The 18,437-nt window shown below is 40.2% G+C and overlaps 1 protein-coding gene across 1 annotated transcript in view; it reads right to left on the bottom strand.

Annotated features, from left to right (window-relative positions):
• ITIH5 (inter-alpha-trypsin inhibitor heavy chain 5) overlaps window positions 1–18,437 on the bottom strand; it is a 77,692-nt gene that overhangs the window by 45,049 nt on the left and 14,206 nt on the right. The window contains exons 3-4 of the mRNA XM_035021688.1: window positions 3,143–3,306; window positions 2,079–2,180 (exon numbers count right to left, since the gene is read on the bottom strand). Coding sequence (XP_034877579.1) covers window positions 2,079–2,180; window positions 3,143–3,306 — 266 coding nt within the window. The remainder of the gene's footprint in view (window positions 1–2,078; window positions 2,181–3,142; window positions 3,307–18,437) is intronic.

Genomic DNA, 18,437 nt, shown 5'->3' with positions numbered 1-18,437 from the left:
GGAAACACAGAAAAGGAGTAGTATTAGACCACATTAGATGCATCATCAGCAATGCCAGATGTTATAAAACACTGGGAGCAATGTCTTCAAAGTTGGGATGATAAATTATTCTCAATCTTAAACTCCATATACAGTCAAAATATTAATCAAGGTCTCAGAAAGTGTGTCTCTCATACATCTATTCTGGGGGAGTTACTTTAGAATATACTCCAGCAAAGTGAAAGTGAAAAAGAAAGAGGAAGTTATGGAATATAAGGAGTAATAAAAGCAACCCAAAAGAAAATGAAAAGAAATCCCAGAGTAAACATTGATGACAAGGCTGCAAAGTAATGACAGTATTCCATGGACCTAGAGACACCATTCTTCCATGATAGACAGCTCTGAAATCATGATGTACCTCCCAATCAGTGATGCCTTCCAACTGCTGTTGGCAACAACAGCATTGCAGAATTTGCATCTGCAATGACAGCATCTGTAGCATTGTCATCGCTTGCAGAACTAGGTCATAGCTGTTCATTTAGTCACCATTTCAAAAGAGTTATGTGTCTTGCTAGATGTTAATAGTAACAAATTATGTTTTATGTCATAAGAAAAAAGAGAGACAATTAAAAACTCCAGGAAAAAAAAATGCATATGTTGTGATCCAACTGAACTAAACTGTGGCATAATTATGAACAACTTATGAATTGTAATGTGAAAAATAATCTTCATAACACTCATCTAATAAAGACCACTCGGGATCCATCTGCAGTCCAACAAAATTAGATTTTAATAAACTGCTGCAGGAGGGGAGACTACATACCAAAGGCATCATGGAGAATCTTGCCAAACAAAGGAGGACATAGGGTAATATCATAGGATTGGGAGAAAAGTGGAGTGTAGATAAGGCTAAATGAAACAGTGTTTGGAGGCTCGAAAAAAAGCAGGGCTGTGTGTAAAGTGGTTAGTGGAGGGAGTCTTCCTTCTCAGCCTGGAGGGAGAAGCAAACTCGAGGTTCTCTGTCCTTAGGAACTACAAAGTTAAGATAAATGTGGACTTTTGTGTCCAACAATGCCTTATCTGAAGCTGTGGACCTTGGCTGCTTTTTGTATCAAAGTAAACCCATGACTCACATCTTCCAGGCAAGAGTGAGATGTTCCATTCTCGCTAATAGGATTTCCAACAGCAAAGTTTCTGACAGTCTATGATTTTAAAGAACAAGCTTTCCCCAAACTGCATCCTTTTATTAAGGAACAAAAACAGGGTCACATGTTCACACCAACTTATCTGGATACCAAGATCATTTTTCTTCAAAGGGAACAGATCACTTTTCTTCAAATGGGTAGAGAGGGAAATAGAATCTTAGTATACCAAGTGGCTCTGCAGTTAATGCCATTTATGTAATCATTAAAACTCAAATACTAGTTAATGGTTTTCAATGTTTAGATTCAAGTTATAGACAAAACAAAGAAAATACATGTCATTACAGATCAGAATTTAAATGTTGGTAACTCTGACAGCGCAAAAGTAAATGATCATGTAGAAAAAGATGGGCACTGGAAATGGGAAAGGAAAGGTAGGGTTTCAGTGAAGGAGAGGGAATTATCATTTAAGATAGTAGGGCTATTCTAAGATGGTGTAACACGGCTTACATTGATGGAAGAAGAGATAAGAATGTGAAAATGTGGAATGCAGAGGGAAAGTGGGAGTGTTGTACATATGCTAAATCGTCTTCCTTCACAGCAGAGAATCAACAGATAATGTCTGATGTTTATCAAGAAATTTTTAAAAAACAAGAAAGTACTGTAAGTTTTAGAGTTAGGGAGGTCACTACAAAAAGAAACTACAGAAATATTAGGAGTGGGTGTCTCTAGGAAGTGAGACCTGGGGAGTGGGAGTGGTAAAATATTCCTTTTTTATTATAAACTCTTTCCTGCTATACTGTTAACTATATATATTTAATTACTTACTATATGATAACAATAAAAAGCAGATAAATCCTTGAAGGAAGGGAAGAGAAAAAGATGGGTAGGCAAAGGAGTAGGAAATGTGGCCCTTTGCTGAAGTGGATTTTAATTACTTAACTCCATGGCACTTACCCATTATCTTCTGAGGTTTTATTCCTTTTCTCTTTTACCTTATCACCATTTTTCTTTTCTCTCCCTGTAATTTCTCCCTGATACACCTTGTCTCCAATGAGCCTGAAATACAAGAGACAGCTGTGTTACCACCTTGCAGTTCCAAGACAAATTCAAACATGGATCTCATAACCATGACAACCCTAGAAAATATTTTTATGTGACTCTTGGATATCCAGAAAGAATGCATTCCAGACCAAGGCACTATCCTTGAATCATTCATTTCATTCTAGGGCAATTTTCAACAGGTCCAAATAGTCAGGCCTAACCCATGGTGCCTCTGGGATTCTCCAGGAGGAAATCAGATCTGCTCAAATTTCCATGAAGATTCACCAGCTTGAATCTTGCCCAGACCCAAAAGGACACCCCCCAAATCCACCCTATTTTGCATGTCTTTACCTCCTAGTTCAGAAGAAAAGATGAAATAATTCACCTCGTATATCATAGGGATCACGCCATCTCATCATTCAGATCTCGACTTAAACATGGCCTCTTCTGAGCCACCTCCCTGATTTCTCCCTGCCTAGACAAGCCCCGCTCAGTCCTATTTGCCATCTTTAAGCACTCGCTATGGTCTGAAATTATCTCACCTATTGATTTGTTTACTTACTTATTATTTCTCCCACTGCAATTTCTGCAGCCGAGCAACATTGTCTGTTTCATAGAAGTACACACTTCACTTTGAAGAGCTCCTGGCCCAGAGTGGGCCCTTGTTTGTGGAGGGAAGGAGAGAAAGACAGAAGAAAAGAAGGGGAATCAAAGGCAGGAAGAAGACAGGAACAGAATGAAAGAAGAGATCGTGAAAAGGAGGGAAGGAAGAAGAAAGGATGGAAGGGAGAGAGAAAAGGAAAAAGGAAGGTAGAGAAGGAAGGAGAGCAGGAAGGAGGGAGTCATCCTTCTCCCAACCATTCACTGGGAGAAATTCTCACACCTGAAGGCTGTGGAGCTCACATCCTCTCAGGGTCACCCTGGCCACCCCACACAGACATCTCCATTCCAAGGTCTCTGACCAGACTGTCGCTTACAAAGTGAAGTTGGTGATGAAAGCTGCAGCTGGAATCTGCATCTGAAACTCAATTTCCTGGTCCTCGGAAGCTCTATTCAGCATTCTACAGGAAACCGTAGTGAAGGCGTAACGAGAAATAATGGTAGACTTCACCGAGAATTCCGTCATCAAGGGTTTGGTTTTCTGTTGGAATTAAAACACATAGTATTTTCAGTGATGTGTGAAAGTGGGAATCAACCATTCTGGGGAAGGTGTGAGGCTCTGTTTTCTTCAGAGAAATAATCTTCAACTTGGGAGCCTTTGGCATGTGAATCCTTTCTTCTCTGTCTTGTCCTGGCTTTCCCATCTACCACTCTCTCCACTCATAAAACAACTGTGGTTGGACAACCAGCTCATGAGACAGAAGCACATCTTTTAACTTAACCTTAACAAATGGACACAGTTAAGATTTCCTATTTAACAGAGAATACACAGTGCTGAAGTAGTTTAATGAAGTATCGGAATTTTAGAAGTGAAGTATGAGAAGTACATAATGCTTTTCTGTTATAAACTCTTAGATCACATTTACAGGATCATGAATTGATGAACACATCAAGGCACACCCAAAGAAATTCTCATATTTTCAAATTAAATTCAATATCCACTTAGAGAAACTAGATTCCAGAGCTTTCCCATGGAGACTACAATCACATTACTGGAAAGTGGGAATCGATACTGAGCTCAAGACAGTATTTGGGCAATTAGAACCCAGAAAAAGGAAAGTTTCTGCTAATTAAATTTATCCCCAAAGGCTCTGATAAGAGAAGCTGCTACATGGAACAAATTTAAAAGCTGGTTAAAACTTTTCAGTGTATTTCTAGCCTTTACAACAATGCTCCAAGTGATGGCAGCAGACGCTGGAGAAGGAAGGAAGCATTCATGAGGAAAATTAGCAGAGTGGCTCTCTAACTCCAAGAACTGGCTGAACAACTTACAGGCACGGACTGAACGTTTGTGTCCCCCGTCTTCCCCCACCCCACCACCACCACCAAATTCACATGGTAAAGCCCTAAACCACACCCCCCCATGTGATGGTACTTGGGGATGGGCCTTTGGAGGTGAGTAGGGTTAGATGAGGTCACGAGGGCCTTCATGATGGGGTGAGTGCCCCACAAGAGGAGACACGAGAGAGCTTGTTCTTGCTCTCCATGGGGACCTGGAGAAAAGGCTGTGTGAGTGAGAATGTGGCCATCTACAAGCTAGCAAGAGTCTGCACCAGAAAATGAACCCTGCCAGATACTGATTTTGGACTTTCCAGTTTCCAGAACAGCAAGAATATAAATTTCTGTTATTTATGGTATTTTGTTATGGCAGCCCAAGCAGACCTAGACGAGGCATTATCTCATTATGGACTTGGACACACATTCAAAGTAGGTGTTTTTTATTCCCATTTCATACATGAGAAGAAGTCAAGCTTGCAAGTTTACATATTGGCCCATCATTAATGGAGATGAGACTTGAATTCAATCCTACCTGCTCCAGAGTCCACACTCACCACCATGATGCTAGGCTGCCTCTGCGGATACATCTTTCTATCTCTGTGTACTCAAACCCCAGCATGGTCTTCAGCATACTGCAGGCTCTCAATAAATGCTGAACGGAACCAGGTTACTCTGATAGGATTCTACTTTCTCCTATGGGAATTGACCAACCTAGTCAATGTTTATCTCGACCTGTGTCTGCTCTCTAAACTTCTTTCCAGGCCTAAGCTAGTTTTCAAAATAACCATAAGATAATGACCTGCTGAAATCAAGGCATATTTAGCTCCTGTGATATACAGAGGGAAACTTAAACCCCATTTCAGTAGAGTTTCACAGTGCGTTGCTCTCTTTAAGTATATTTAAATGTTGGGAGTCAAATCATACCTTTCATAACAAACTACCAAAAGCTGACAGATACTTTATATGACATGTTACAGAAGTAAGACTGAGCCCTCCTTAGCCCCCTACATCTGAGAACACACAGGAACAGCTGCAAGATGGGGAGCTGCATAGGAGCGAGGCCAGAATGCACGAGTGCTGGGCACAGAGGTCAAGGGATTATTCATCTTTGTGGCTGAACTTCTGGTCTTGGTGATTCAAGGGATAAAGACAAATGGCAACATGTACCAGAACATGTACCTTTCTTGGAAAGTTGGAAAAATATAAGCACATAGGTTCAGTGAAATGATGATCATGTAGAAAAAAAAAATCTAAACATATTTGAAAGATTTTTTTTCAGCAGCAAGAGGAAAAGAAGTTCTCTGATTTGGTCTGAGAAGGAATTAGGTCAAAGCAACAGTTCTCAAGTGTGGTCCCAGGACTAGCAATATGAGCATCACCTGGAAACTTGTTAAACATGCAGAATCTCAAACTCCGTCCCAGACTTGCAGAATTAGAAACACAGGAGATAGGGCCAGAAATCTGTATTTTAACAAGACTTCCAAGGGATCCTGATGCTCAAGTTTGAGAACCACTGTTTTTTTGTTTTTGTTTTTGTTTTTTTAGTTAACTGTGGATAGATTTTTTTTATTATTATGTTATGTTAGTCACCATATAGTACATCATTAGTTTTTGATGTAGCGTTCCATGATTCATTGTTTGTATATAACACCCAGTGCTCCATGCAATACATTTTAAAGTAACACAAGGAGGTGGCCCTCTTCATATTTCTTCATCTCTAAGTTAAGAGAGCTTGAATAAATCACTAAAATTATGTCCACGTCGAGATCCAAGAACCTAAGGCAAAAACAAAAGTAAGGAATAAAACTGGGTTTTAGGAAACTACCGGAATTCAGAAATACTTGATCATGAATAGTCTCCATGAAAATCTAGTCTCCTTAGGACAATATCTGACTCTCCAGAAGTGACTTGGATTAAAAAGAGATTCTAGGGGTGCCTGGGTGGCTCAGATGGTTAAGCGTCTGCCTCTGGCTCAGGTCATGATCCCAGGGTCCTGGGATAGAGCTCCACATTGGGGTCCCTGCTGAGCGGGAAGTCTGCTTCTCCCTCTCCCTCTTCCTGCTGCTTTCCCTGCTTGTACACACTCTCTCTCTGTCAAAAATAAATAAAATCTTTAAAAAAAAGAGAGAGATTCTAGATGTGGTTTAACCAAATGCTTCTGTTAAAATATATACCACAGACCCTGAGCAAGATGGCAGAGGAGTAGGAGACCTAAATTTCCTCTGGTCCCAGGAATTCAGCTGGATAGGGATCAAACCATTCTGAACACCTACAAACTCAACAGGAGATCGAAGAAAAGAATAGCAACAACTCTCTGAACAGAAAAGTGACCACTTTCTGGAAGGTAGGACATGTGGAGAAGCGAATCTGAGGTGATATTTGGGAGGATAGACAGCGGGGGAGGGGGCCTCCACCAGCCCCTACCGGCAAGTGACAGAGCAGTGGAGTACAAAATCGGAATGTTTAGAAGTCAGCTCCGCTGAGGGACGTCATTCCAGTGGCTAAGTGGGGGGTGGAAACCTCACTGGGACAGTGTGGTCTCAGGACCCTCGGGGTCACAGAAAGACCGGGGGTGCCTGAGTGTGGCAGAGCTCCCAGGTATCGGAGCGGGGAAGCCGGCTGCTGAGACAGAGCCGAGGCGCGGGCTCTCAGCTCGGGGTTGCCATAGACCGTGATCCGCAGCACAGTCGGGCCACTGCTCCTCCAGCAGGGATCCAACAAGCGGCAGATCCAGGGAGACTCCCCTTCCTCCCCCGGGAGGAGCAGCGCAGGAGTGCACCGCAGGGATCTGCTGGGTTTGGGGACTCCACACGGTGTCAGGTGCCAGAGATAGAAACGCTCGGTCACAGGCCGGGTGAGCACGGAGTACAGCTGGAGACTGGGGAGACGGGAGTGACTGACTGCTTTTCTCTGGGGGCTCACTGAGGAGTGGGGCCCTGAGTTCTCGGCTCCTCAGGGGTGGAGATTGGGAGGCCGCCATTTTCACTCTCATCCTCCAAAGCTGCACAGAAAGCCTGCAGGGAACAAAAGCTCCAGAGAGCAAATCCTAGCAGATTACTTACCCCAGCCCAGCAGAGGCGGGACAATTCACCTCCAGCAAAGACATTTGGGAACTATGGCAACAGGCCCCTCCCCCAGAAGATCAGTGAGAACAGCCAGCCAAGACCAAGTTTACCGATCAATGAGAATGGCAGAACTCCAGCGCTAGGGGAATACTGCACATAGAATCCATGGCTTTTTTACCATGAATCTTTAGCCTTTCACAGTTAATTTTTTTTAACTGTCTTTTTTTTTTCTTTGTCCCTTTTTCAACCAACATTTTATCAATCCCTGTTTTAAAAAAACATTTTTATTTTTCATTTTTAGAGTCATATTCTATCCCTTCATAGTAGTTACCCTTATTTTTGGTATACATATATAAGTTGTTCTCTCTTTAAAATTTTGAGATACAGTTTCTTCTAATAGATCAAAATATACCCTAAATCTCTAGTGTATGGCTTTGTTCTAGTCTCCTGCTTGATCACATTCTCTCCCTTTTTTTTCTTTTTTTAATTTCTCTTCTTTCTCTTTTCAACCAACTTCTTATGAATTCCTTTTATAAAATCTTTTATAATTTTCTCTTTACACTCATATTCAATCCCTTCATTGTATTTACCCTTATTTTTGTACATATATAAGCTTTTCTTTCTTTAAAATTTTGGGAGACCGTTTCTTCTAACAGACGAAAATACGCCCAAAATCTAGTGTGTGGCACTGATCTGTTCACCAGGCTGATCATATTTGATCATATTCTTTTTTTTTCATGTTTTTCTTTTCCTTTTTTTTTTTTCTTTCCCTTCCTTTCCCCCTGGTTTCAGGTCTCTTCTTATCTGTTTAGTGTATATTTTTCTGGGGTCGTTTTTACCCTGTTAGCATTTTTTTCTCTCATTCATTTATTCTCCTCTGGACAAAATGACAAGACGGAAAAAATCACCTCAAAAAAAAGAACAAGAGGCAGTACTGACTGCCAGGGACCTAAACAATACGGACATTAGTAAGATGTCAGAACTAGAGTTCAAAATGACAATTATAAAGATATTAGCTGGGCTTGAAAAAAGCATGGAAGATATTAGAGAAATGCCTTCTGGAGAAATAAAAGAACTAAAATCTAACCAAGTCAAAATCAAAAAGGCTATTAATGAGGTGCAATAAAAAATGGAGGCTCTAACTGCTAGGATAAATGAGGCAGAAGAGAGAATCAGTGATATAGAAGACCAAATGATGGAAAATAAAGAAGCTGAGAAAAAGAGAGATAAACAACTACTGGATCACGAGGGCAGAATTCGAGAGATAAGCGATACCATAAGACGAAACAATATTAGAATAATTGGGATCCCAGAAGAAGAAAGAGAGAGAGGGGCAGAAGGTATACTGGACCAAATTATAGCAGAGAACTTCCCTAATTTGGGGTAGGAAACAGGCATCAAAATCCAGGAGGCACAGAGAACCCCCCTCAAAATCAATAAAAATAGGTCAACACCCCGACATGTAATAGTAAAACTTACAAGTCTCAGAGACAAAGAGAAAATCCTGAAAGCAGCTCGGGACAAGAGATGTGTAACCTACAATGGTAGAAACATTAGATTGGCAACAGACCTATCCACAGAGACCTGGCAGGCCAGAAAGTACTGGCATGATATATTCAGAGCATGAAATGAGAAAAATATGGAGCCAAGAATACTATATCCAGCTAGGCTGTCATTGAAAATAGAAGGAGAGATAAAAACTTCCAGGACAAACAAAAACTAAAGGAATTTGCAAACACGAAATGAGCCCTACAAGAAATATTGAAAGGGGTCCTCTAAGCCAAGAAAGAGCCTAAAAGCAACATAGACCAGAAAGGAACACAGACAATATACAGTAACAGTCACCTTACAGGCAATACAATGGCACTAAATTCATATCTTTCAATAGTTACCCTGAATGTAAATGGGCCAAATGCCCCAATCAAAAGACACAGGCTATCAGATTGGGTAAAAAAACAAGACCCATCAATATGCTGTCTGCAAGAGACTCATTTTACACCCAAAGACACCCCCAGATTGAAAGTGAAGGGGTGGAAAACCATTTACCATGCTAATGGATACCAAAGAAAGCTGGGGTGGCAATCCTTATATCAGACAAATTAGATTTTAAACCAAAGACTATAATAAGAGATGAGGAAGAACACTGTATCATACTTAAAGGGTCTATTCAACAAGAAGATCTAACAATTGTAAATATCTATGCCCCTAAAATGGGAACAGCCATTTATATAAGCCAATTAATAACAAAAGCAAAGAAACACATCGATAACAATACAATAATAATGGGGGATTTAAACACCCCCCTCACTGAAATGGACAGATCATCTAAGCAAAAGATCAAGAAGGAAATAAAGACTTTAAATGACACACTGGACCAAATGGACTTCACAGATATATTCAGAACATTCCATCCCAAAGCAACAGAATACACATTCTTCTCTAGTGCTCATGGAACATTCTCCAAAATAGATCACATCCTAGGTCACAAATCAGGTCTCAACCAGTACCAAAACACTGGGATCATTCCCTGCATATTTTCAGACCACAATGCTTTGAAACTAGAACTCAGTCACAAGAGGAAAGTCAGAAAGAACTCAAATACATGGAGGCTAAAGAACATCCTACTAAATAATGAATGGGTCAACCAGGAAATTAAAGAATTAAAAAATGCATGGAAACAAATAAAAATGAAAACACAACTGTTCAAAATCTTTGGGATGGAGGAAAGGCAGTCCTAAGAGGAAAGTATATAGCAATACATGCCTTTCTCAAGAAACAAGAAAGGTCTCAAATACACAACCTAACCCTACACCTAAAGGAGCTGGAGAGAGAACAGCAAATAAAGCCTAAACCCAGCAGGAGAAGAAAAATAATAAAGATCAGACAGAAATCAATGAAATATAAACCAAAAGAACAGTAGAACAGATCAACAAAACTAGAAGCTGGTTCTTTGAAAGAATTAACAAGATTGATAAACCCCCGGCCAGACTTATCAAAAAGAAAAGAGAAATGATCCAAATAAATAAAATCATGAATAAAAGAGGAGAGATCACAACCAACACCAAAGAAATACAAACAATTATAAGAACATATTATGAGCAACTCTATGCCAGCAAATTAGATAATCTGGAAGAAACGGATGCATTCCTAGAGATGTATCAACCACCAAAACTGAACCAGGAAGAAATAGAAAACCTGAACAGATCTATAACCACTAAGGAAATTGAAGCAGTCATCAAAAATCTCCCAACAAACAAAAGCCCAGGGCCAGATGGCTTCCCAGGGGAATTCTACCGAACATTTAAAGAAGAATTAATACCTATTCTTCTGAAACTGTTACAAAAAATAGAAATGGAAGGAAAACTTCCAAACTCATTTTATGAGGCCATTACCTTGATCCCCAAACCAGACAAAGACCCCATCAAAAAGGAGAATTACAGACCAATGTCCTTGATGAACATGGATGTAAAAATTCTCACCAAAATACTAGCCAGTAGGATCCAACAGTACATTAAAAGGATTATTCACCACAACCGAGTGGGATTTATCCCTGGGCTGCAAGTTTGGTTCAACATCCACAAATCAATCAATGTGATACAATACATTAATAAAAGAAAGAACAAGAACCATATGATCCTCTCAATAGATGCAGAAAAAGCATTCGACAAAGTCCAGCATCCTTTCTTGATCAAAACTCTTCAGAGTATAGGGATAGAGGGTACATACCTCAATATCATAAAAGCCATCTATGAAAAACCCACAGTGAATATCATTCTCAATGGGGAAAAACTGAGAGCTTTCCCCCTAAGGTCAGGAACACGACAGGGATGTCCACTATCACTACTTCTATTCAACATAGTATTAGAAGTCCTAGCCACAGTAATCAGACAACAAAAAGAAATAAAAGGCAAAGAAGAATTCAAACTCTCACTCTTTGTAGATGATATGATATTTTATATGGAAAACCCAAAAGACTCCACCCCAAAACTGCTAGAACTCATACAGGAATTCAGTAAAGTGGCAGGATATAAAATCAATGCACAGAAATCAGTGGCATTCCTATACACCAACAAGACAGAAGAAGGAGAAATTAAGGAGTCAATCCCATTTACAATTGCACACAAAACCATAAGATACCTAGGAATAAATCTAACCAAAGAGGCAAAGAATTTGTACTCAGAAAACTATAGAATACTCATGAAAGAAATTGAGGAAGACACAAAGAAATGGAAAAACGTTCCAAGCTCATGGATTGGAAGAACAAATATTGTGAAGATGTCAATGCTACCTAGAGCAATCTACACATTTAATGCAAACCCTATCAAAAGACCATCCACTTTTTTCAAAGAAATGGAACAAATAATCCTAAAATTTGTATAGGACCAGAAAAGACCCTGAATAGCCAGAGGAATTTGAAAAAGAAAAGCAAAGCTGGTGGCATCACAATTCCAGACTTCAAGCTCTATTACAAAGCTGTCATCATCAAGACAGTATGGTACTGACAAAAAAACAGACACATAGATCAATGGAACAGAATAGAGAGCCCAGAAATGGACCCTCAACTCTATGGTCAACTAATCTTCGACAAAGCAGGAAAGAATGCCCAACAGAAAAAAGACAGTCTCTTCAACAAATGGTATTGGGAAAATTGGACAGCCACATGCAGAAGAATGAAACTGGACCATTTCCTTACACCACACACAAAAATAGACTCCAAATGGTTGAAAGACCTCAATGTGAGACAGGAGTCCATCAAAATCCTAAAGGAGAACACAGGCAGCAACCTCTTCAACCTCAGCCGCAGCCACTTCTTCCTAGAAACATCACCAAAGGCAAGGGAAGCAAGGGCAAAAATGAACTATTGGGACTTCATCAAGATAAAAAGCTTTTTCACAGCAAAAGAAACAGTCAACAAAACCAAAAGACAACTGACAGAATGGGAGAAGATATTTGCAAATGACATATCAGATAAAGGGCTAGTATCCAAAATCTATAAAGAACTTATCAAACTCAACACCCAAAGAACAAAGAATCCAATCAAGAAATGGGCAGAAGACATGAACAGACATTTTTCCAAAGAAGACATCCAAATGGCCAACAGACACATGAAAAAGTGCTCAACATCACTCAGCATCAGGGAAATCCAAATCAAAACCTCAATGAGATACCACCTCACACCAGTCAGAATGGCTAAAATTAACAAGTCAGGAAACGACAGATGTTGGCGGGGATGCGGAGAAAGGGGAACCCTCCTACACTGTTGGTGGGAATGCAAGCTGGTGCAGCCACTCTGGAAAACTGTATGGAGGTTCCTCAAAAAGTTGAAAATAGAGCTACCATATGGTCCAGCAATTGCACTACTGGGTATTTACCCCAAAGATACAAAAGTAGGGATCCGAAGGGGTACGTGCACCCCGATGGTTATAGCAGCAATGTCCACAATAGCCAAACTGTGGAAAGAGCCAAGATGTCCATCGACAGATGAATGGATAAAGAAGATGTGTATATATATACAATGGAATATTATGCAACCATCAAAAGGAATGAAATCTTGCCATTTGCAATGACATGGATGGAACTGGAGGGTATTATGCTGAGCAAAATAAGTCAATCAGAGAAAGACATGTGTCATATGATCTCACTGATATGAGGAATTCTTAATCTCAGGAAACAAACTGAGGGTGGCTGGAGTGGTGGGGGTGGGAGGGATGGGGTGGCTGGGTGATAGACATTGGGGAGGGTATGTGCTATGGTGAGCGCTGTGAATTGTGTAAGACTCTTTGAATCACAGACCTGTACCCCTGAAACAAATATTACATTATATGTTAAAAAAAAGAAGACGATAGTAGGAAGGGAAAAATGAAGGGCGGGGAAATCAGAGGGGGAGACGAACCATGAGAAACTATGGACTCTGACAAACAAACTGAGGGTTCTAGGGGTGGGGTGGGGGGATGGGTTAGCCTGCTGATGGGTATTAAAGAGGGCACGTATTGAATGGAGCACTGGGTGTTATACGCTAACAATGAATCATGGAAGACTACATCAAAAACTAATGATGTAATGTATGGTGATTAACATAACATAATAAAAGAAAAGAAAAAAATAAAAATATATATATTCCACAATTCAGGGCGTCTGGGTAGCTCAGTTGGTTAAGCATCTGACTCTTGATTTCTGCTCAGGTCATGATCTCAATCAGGTCTGTGGGATCAAGCCCTGCATATGGCTCTGTGCTGAACGTGGAGCCTGCCTGAGATTCTCTCTCTCCCTCTGCCCCTCCCCCCATTTGTGCATGTGCTAATGCTCTCTCTAAATTAAATAAATAAATCTTTAAGAATACACACACACAGACACACACACACCATATTTCAGTAAGGACAATGAGAATAAGGCTGGAGAAGGTGGTAATGGTAATGATCTCAAGAGCACAATAACCCGTTGGTTTTTTTTAAATTAAAATTTGTATCTCCTCATCTTTCCAAAATGGAACCCTGAGATAAATTAAAGCATAAATTGAGATGCAGTGTTTTACTTTTACTTAGGGTTTCCCTGGAGATAGGTTTTCTTCCTAAATTATCCATGTTTCAACATATTCTTTTATCTCCAGTATCCTTATATTCTTATAATGTGAATTTGTGAAGCATCTCAATACCACTGCACACAACTCTAATTTCTATACATACATTGGGTAAAAAGGAGCCAATGCTTAAAAAAAGAAAGAGAGAAAAATCCCATGAACTCAGAAAATTCTAGTTATCATTTTCCACTTTATTTAAAATGGAAACCAGTTTTTTAAAAAATATCAAGTAACAGATGCACATGGTAAAACTTTCAAATTACACAGAAAATAAAAGGAAACACAATGGTCTCCCTCCCACCCTAGATCTAAGTTCTGTTTCCCAGAAGCAATACTTAAATTAACAGTTTTTGGTATATCCTTCCATAAATACATGCTGTATTGATTTGCTTTAATTTCACCTAATAATACAGTGTGTTCATCTTTCTGTATCTGTACATGTTCCAATTATCTCATGCTGCATAACAAACCACTCTAAAACTTAGTGGTTTAACAGTAGCAATCATGGCATTTTTCTCTTGTGGTTTCTGTGGTCAGGAATTCTAGAAAGGCTTGGCCGGGGAGGGGGAGCCAGTCAGAAGGTGGCTGGAGCTGGAAGAGTGAGCTCCTGAAGCGGCTCAGGGCTGACTGGCATCTCTCTATCTCATGTTGTCCCAGGGCCCCTCTACGTGGTCCTTCCACATGGTCAAGTTCAGGCTAACTCACAGCATGGACTACACACACATTAGTCCAACTGATGATGTGGAAGCCAGAGGCTTCATGAGTGCACATTTCCCAACATTGAGGTGGAAGCTATATCCCCTTTTATGCCCTAACATACTCTACCGGGCGAAAGAGTCACAAAAGCACATTTGATTTCAAAGGCAGATCTCAATGGGAGGAGTGGAATATCAAAGGGCCACTATCTTTGAAAAAATGCAATCTGCCACCGTACAAACCAATCCCTCTCATTCTTCTTTTAATGGATGCACAGCACTTTCTTTTCATAGATGCACTATATTTTAATTAACGAGTCCTCTATCCCCCATCAACCCTTTATAATTATTTTTCCTGATCATGTGAAACTTCCTTCAGATGTCCCAGCCTTCTGACTCGTCTACACCAGGCGTCGGCAAACTATAGCAGGCAGGCCCACAGGATTTTGTAAATAAAGTTTTATTGGAACAGAAATTCATTTATATCCATTCATCTGCATATTATCTGTGGCTACCTACTTTCATGTTACAGGGTAGAATGGTTGAGTAGCTCTGTAATTGTGACAGACTACATAGTCTTGCAAAGCCTGAAGTACTTACTATCTACGCCTTTAAGTAAAAGTTTGCTGATCCCTGGTCTGCACTATTTAAAGAGATAAAACCCTGATATCAGTCATTTGCATACCTTTACTGAGTGGTGTGTTTTAGGAAGAAATCTCAAATTACATAGACCACAGGCATTTTTATTTGACTTGCACAGTCTTTTAAAATTTTTCATTTAGGGGGACAACATTTAAAAATTGGAAAGTTCGCATCAAAATCCATAATGCCCATTTCTCTTGAAACAGATAGTGGGGGCAACTCTGGATGCACATTGCCACATGACCATAGCTGCTGGAACTAATTAATGGTGGCTGATGCTCTAGATCAGACCCAAGTCCTATACGAACAGCTCCCCACGCCTACCAATCCCAACTATCTCACAGACCCTATGGCTGAGAGTGAGCAGCCATTTCACTGTGTTTTTACTAGATTTTTCCTTATTCCAAGCTTATTCTGCTCATTCATGTCCTCTGTTCTACTAGATTAAAAGTGACCACCATCTCTACACCTATGTTCAGCACCACATTATTCACAGTAGCTAAAATGTGGAAGCAACCTGTGTCCATTGACAGATGGAGGGATAAACAAAATGTGGTTTATACATATAATGGAATATTAAAAAGGAAGGAAATTCTGACCCATGCTACAAGATGGATGAATTTTTTAAAAAGTCTTTTTAAAGATTTTTATTTATTTGACAGAGGGAAAGACAGCGAGAGAGGGAACACAAGCAGGGGGAGTGGGAGAGGGAGAAGCAGGCTTCCTGCCGAGCAGGGAGCCCGATGCAGGGCTCGATCCCAGGACTCTGGGATCATGTCCTGAGCTGAAGGCAGATGCTTAATGACTGAGCCACCCAGGTGCCCCTGGATGAATTTTTTTTTAAGATTTATTTATTTTAGAGAGAGAGGGCGTAAGCAGGGGGAGAGGCAGAGGGAGAGGGAGAGAGAGAATCTCAAGCAGACTCCAAGCTGAGTGTAGAGCCCAGTGCGGGGCTCAGTCCCACAACCATGACCTGAGCTGAAACCAAGAGTCAGATGCTTAACTGACTGAACAACCCAGGTGCCCCAACATGGATGAATTTTGAAGACATTATGCTAAGTGAAATAAATCAGTCACCAAAGGACAAATACTGTATGGTTCCACTTGCATGAAATACCTAGAGTAATCAAATTCATTGAGACAGAAAGGAAAATGGTGGTTGCCAGGGGCTGGGAGTAGGGGGGAATGGGGAGTTAGTGTTTAATGGGTGACTGGAGATTGATGGTGGTGATGTTTGTATGACTGTGTGAATGTACTTAATACCACTGAACTGTACACTTTACAATGGCTTAAAAGGTAACTTTTGTGTTATACGCATTTTAATACAGTAATGAAAAAATTGAACAAAATTTTTTGATGACCACAAATTCTTTTTCTTGCCACTGAGAGGTGGAGTTGAATTCATTTAATCTTTGAACCTGGGCCACAGTGACCCACCGCTTATTTCTTTTACATAAAAGTAGAGTAATAATCGGGAAAAGAACTTAGTAAGTTCCCAACTTAGAGGAACACAGTACACAGCCCCAGCTGTAGACCATTCCAAGTGAAATCCAGCTCCTTCAGTAGGTAATCCTTGCCCAGCACTGTTCTGACAATAATATGAAATTTTCTTCACTTGGTACCCTTGAGACTGTTTGTAATGTCATGTTAATTTGTCCTTATTCATGAGATAATTGTCAATTATCATTTCATTAAACTTAAAATTCAAATGTGAAATTAGAAGACATCTGACAAAACACTAAGCTGAAACATTGTGGGGTTTTTTTTTTTTTTTTTGGCCTCAAATTAAGATTATGGATATGGTAGACATTTTCCACAGTACTACATCAAAAATAGGACACACAGTTTATGGGCCCAAGAGACAGATTGAGAAAAGTTTCAAGAAACTATTTTAGTTTTATTGCTTCTGCCCAGTTACTATTTTCCCACAGGAGACCCCACTGTTACTTATGCCTCGTGGCCCTTGCCCTACTGGACAGCACCCTCAGCCTACAATCTACTAAAGCCACTTATGCGCATTATCCACCCCACCCCCAAGCTGCTCATCCCTTCTCCTGTCCCTATGAGACCATACACAGAACAGGGACCATGACTTCTTCCTTTTATTTATTTATTTATTTTTTACCCATAGCTGTCAGCATAGAGTAAAACTCAAGAACATTAATGGAATTGAATTTTTGAACCTTGAACAATGAAAGAAAAACACACATCCCCCCCAAAAGAAATGGTAATTAACTCGAATTTATGAACCACTCCTCTAGATTAAATTCCATGAAGGACTGAGATCCACTACACATGGATCCTTCTCTCAAGGCACCTATGATCACATTGGGAAGAAAGGGCAAAACATAGAAAGCAACATAGGAAGATATATAGAGATGTACATATTCACTCATTGCCTGAAGACCTTCCAGAATTCATAAGAAAGAGAAATCAGTGAGGTCTGTAAAAGTAAGAAAAGGTTTTAAAATAAATGTAGAATTTTTATGTGGTGAAGGAGAACAAAAAGAACATTCTAAAAACACAAAAGGCAGAGAAGCAGGAATGAGCCTTAGCACATTCCTGGAACAAAGAATCGAGCAGTTTAATTAGAAAGGGGGTGCATTGTGAGAACACTGGACGGGTACACAAGACTGTCAGGAAACCGACATGCCCAAAGCCAAGGACAGAACTTGGAATGGCAGAGGTTCGTGAAAATTTGTCATTAAAGGAAGGATATAAAATAGTTGCTTCAGTTTTTCCCAGTGCACGGTTCTTAAAAATCCAACATGCTTTCCATATTTATAGTTAACTCATTATTTCATTTGGGGATGTCAACTGGAAAATCGGAGGCAAAGTCAAGTCTTCCTGTGACAAAACAGCTTCTTCATTATTTTTCCTACAAAGGCTAAACAGATGGAAAAGCAGTTTGAAGCAGGGAGTGTCTTAATTAGCTGCTCAAGGGACCAAAGCCTTCTGTGTGACTCATGTGAGTCACTTAAAATCAAGCCACCCAGAGGATGTCCTGAATTACCCAAGATGCCATCTGGAAGTTAACTGAGCAATGTTTGGTCAGAACCAGGACTCTTCCCAGAAGATTAACCTTTTGTTGTTTTATTCTGGTCTAACGGTTCCCTAGTGACCATTAGAAGAAATAATTTTGGAGATGGTAGAGAACCACAGAAATCACGTAACTCAGCATCCCCTCACTTTATAAAGAAGAAGGTTGGCACTGGGCACTTGGTGGACTCTGGGTCCAGAGACCTTCATGGCACCTTCATGTCTCTCCTTTTTGAGAAAAACAACCAGCCCATGTTGCTGTTACATGAAGCAGAAGACTTTTAGACAAGGCACCTCCCTGGGGACTGTATTTGCC

The sequence above is a fragment of the Mirounga leonina genome, unplaced genomic scaffold, assembly GCF_011800145.1.
Source record: "Mirounga leonina isolate KUSES-001 unplaced genomic scaffold, KU_Mleo_1.0 Mir_175, whole genome shotgun sequence".
NCBI classification, from domain to species: domain Eukaryota; kingdom Metazoa; phylum Chordata; class Mammalia; order Carnivora; family Phocidae; genus Mirounga; species Mirounga leonina.
The sequence above is the reverse complement of the archived record's forward strand: the minus strand, read 5'-3'. Positions and strand labels throughout refer to the sequence as shown.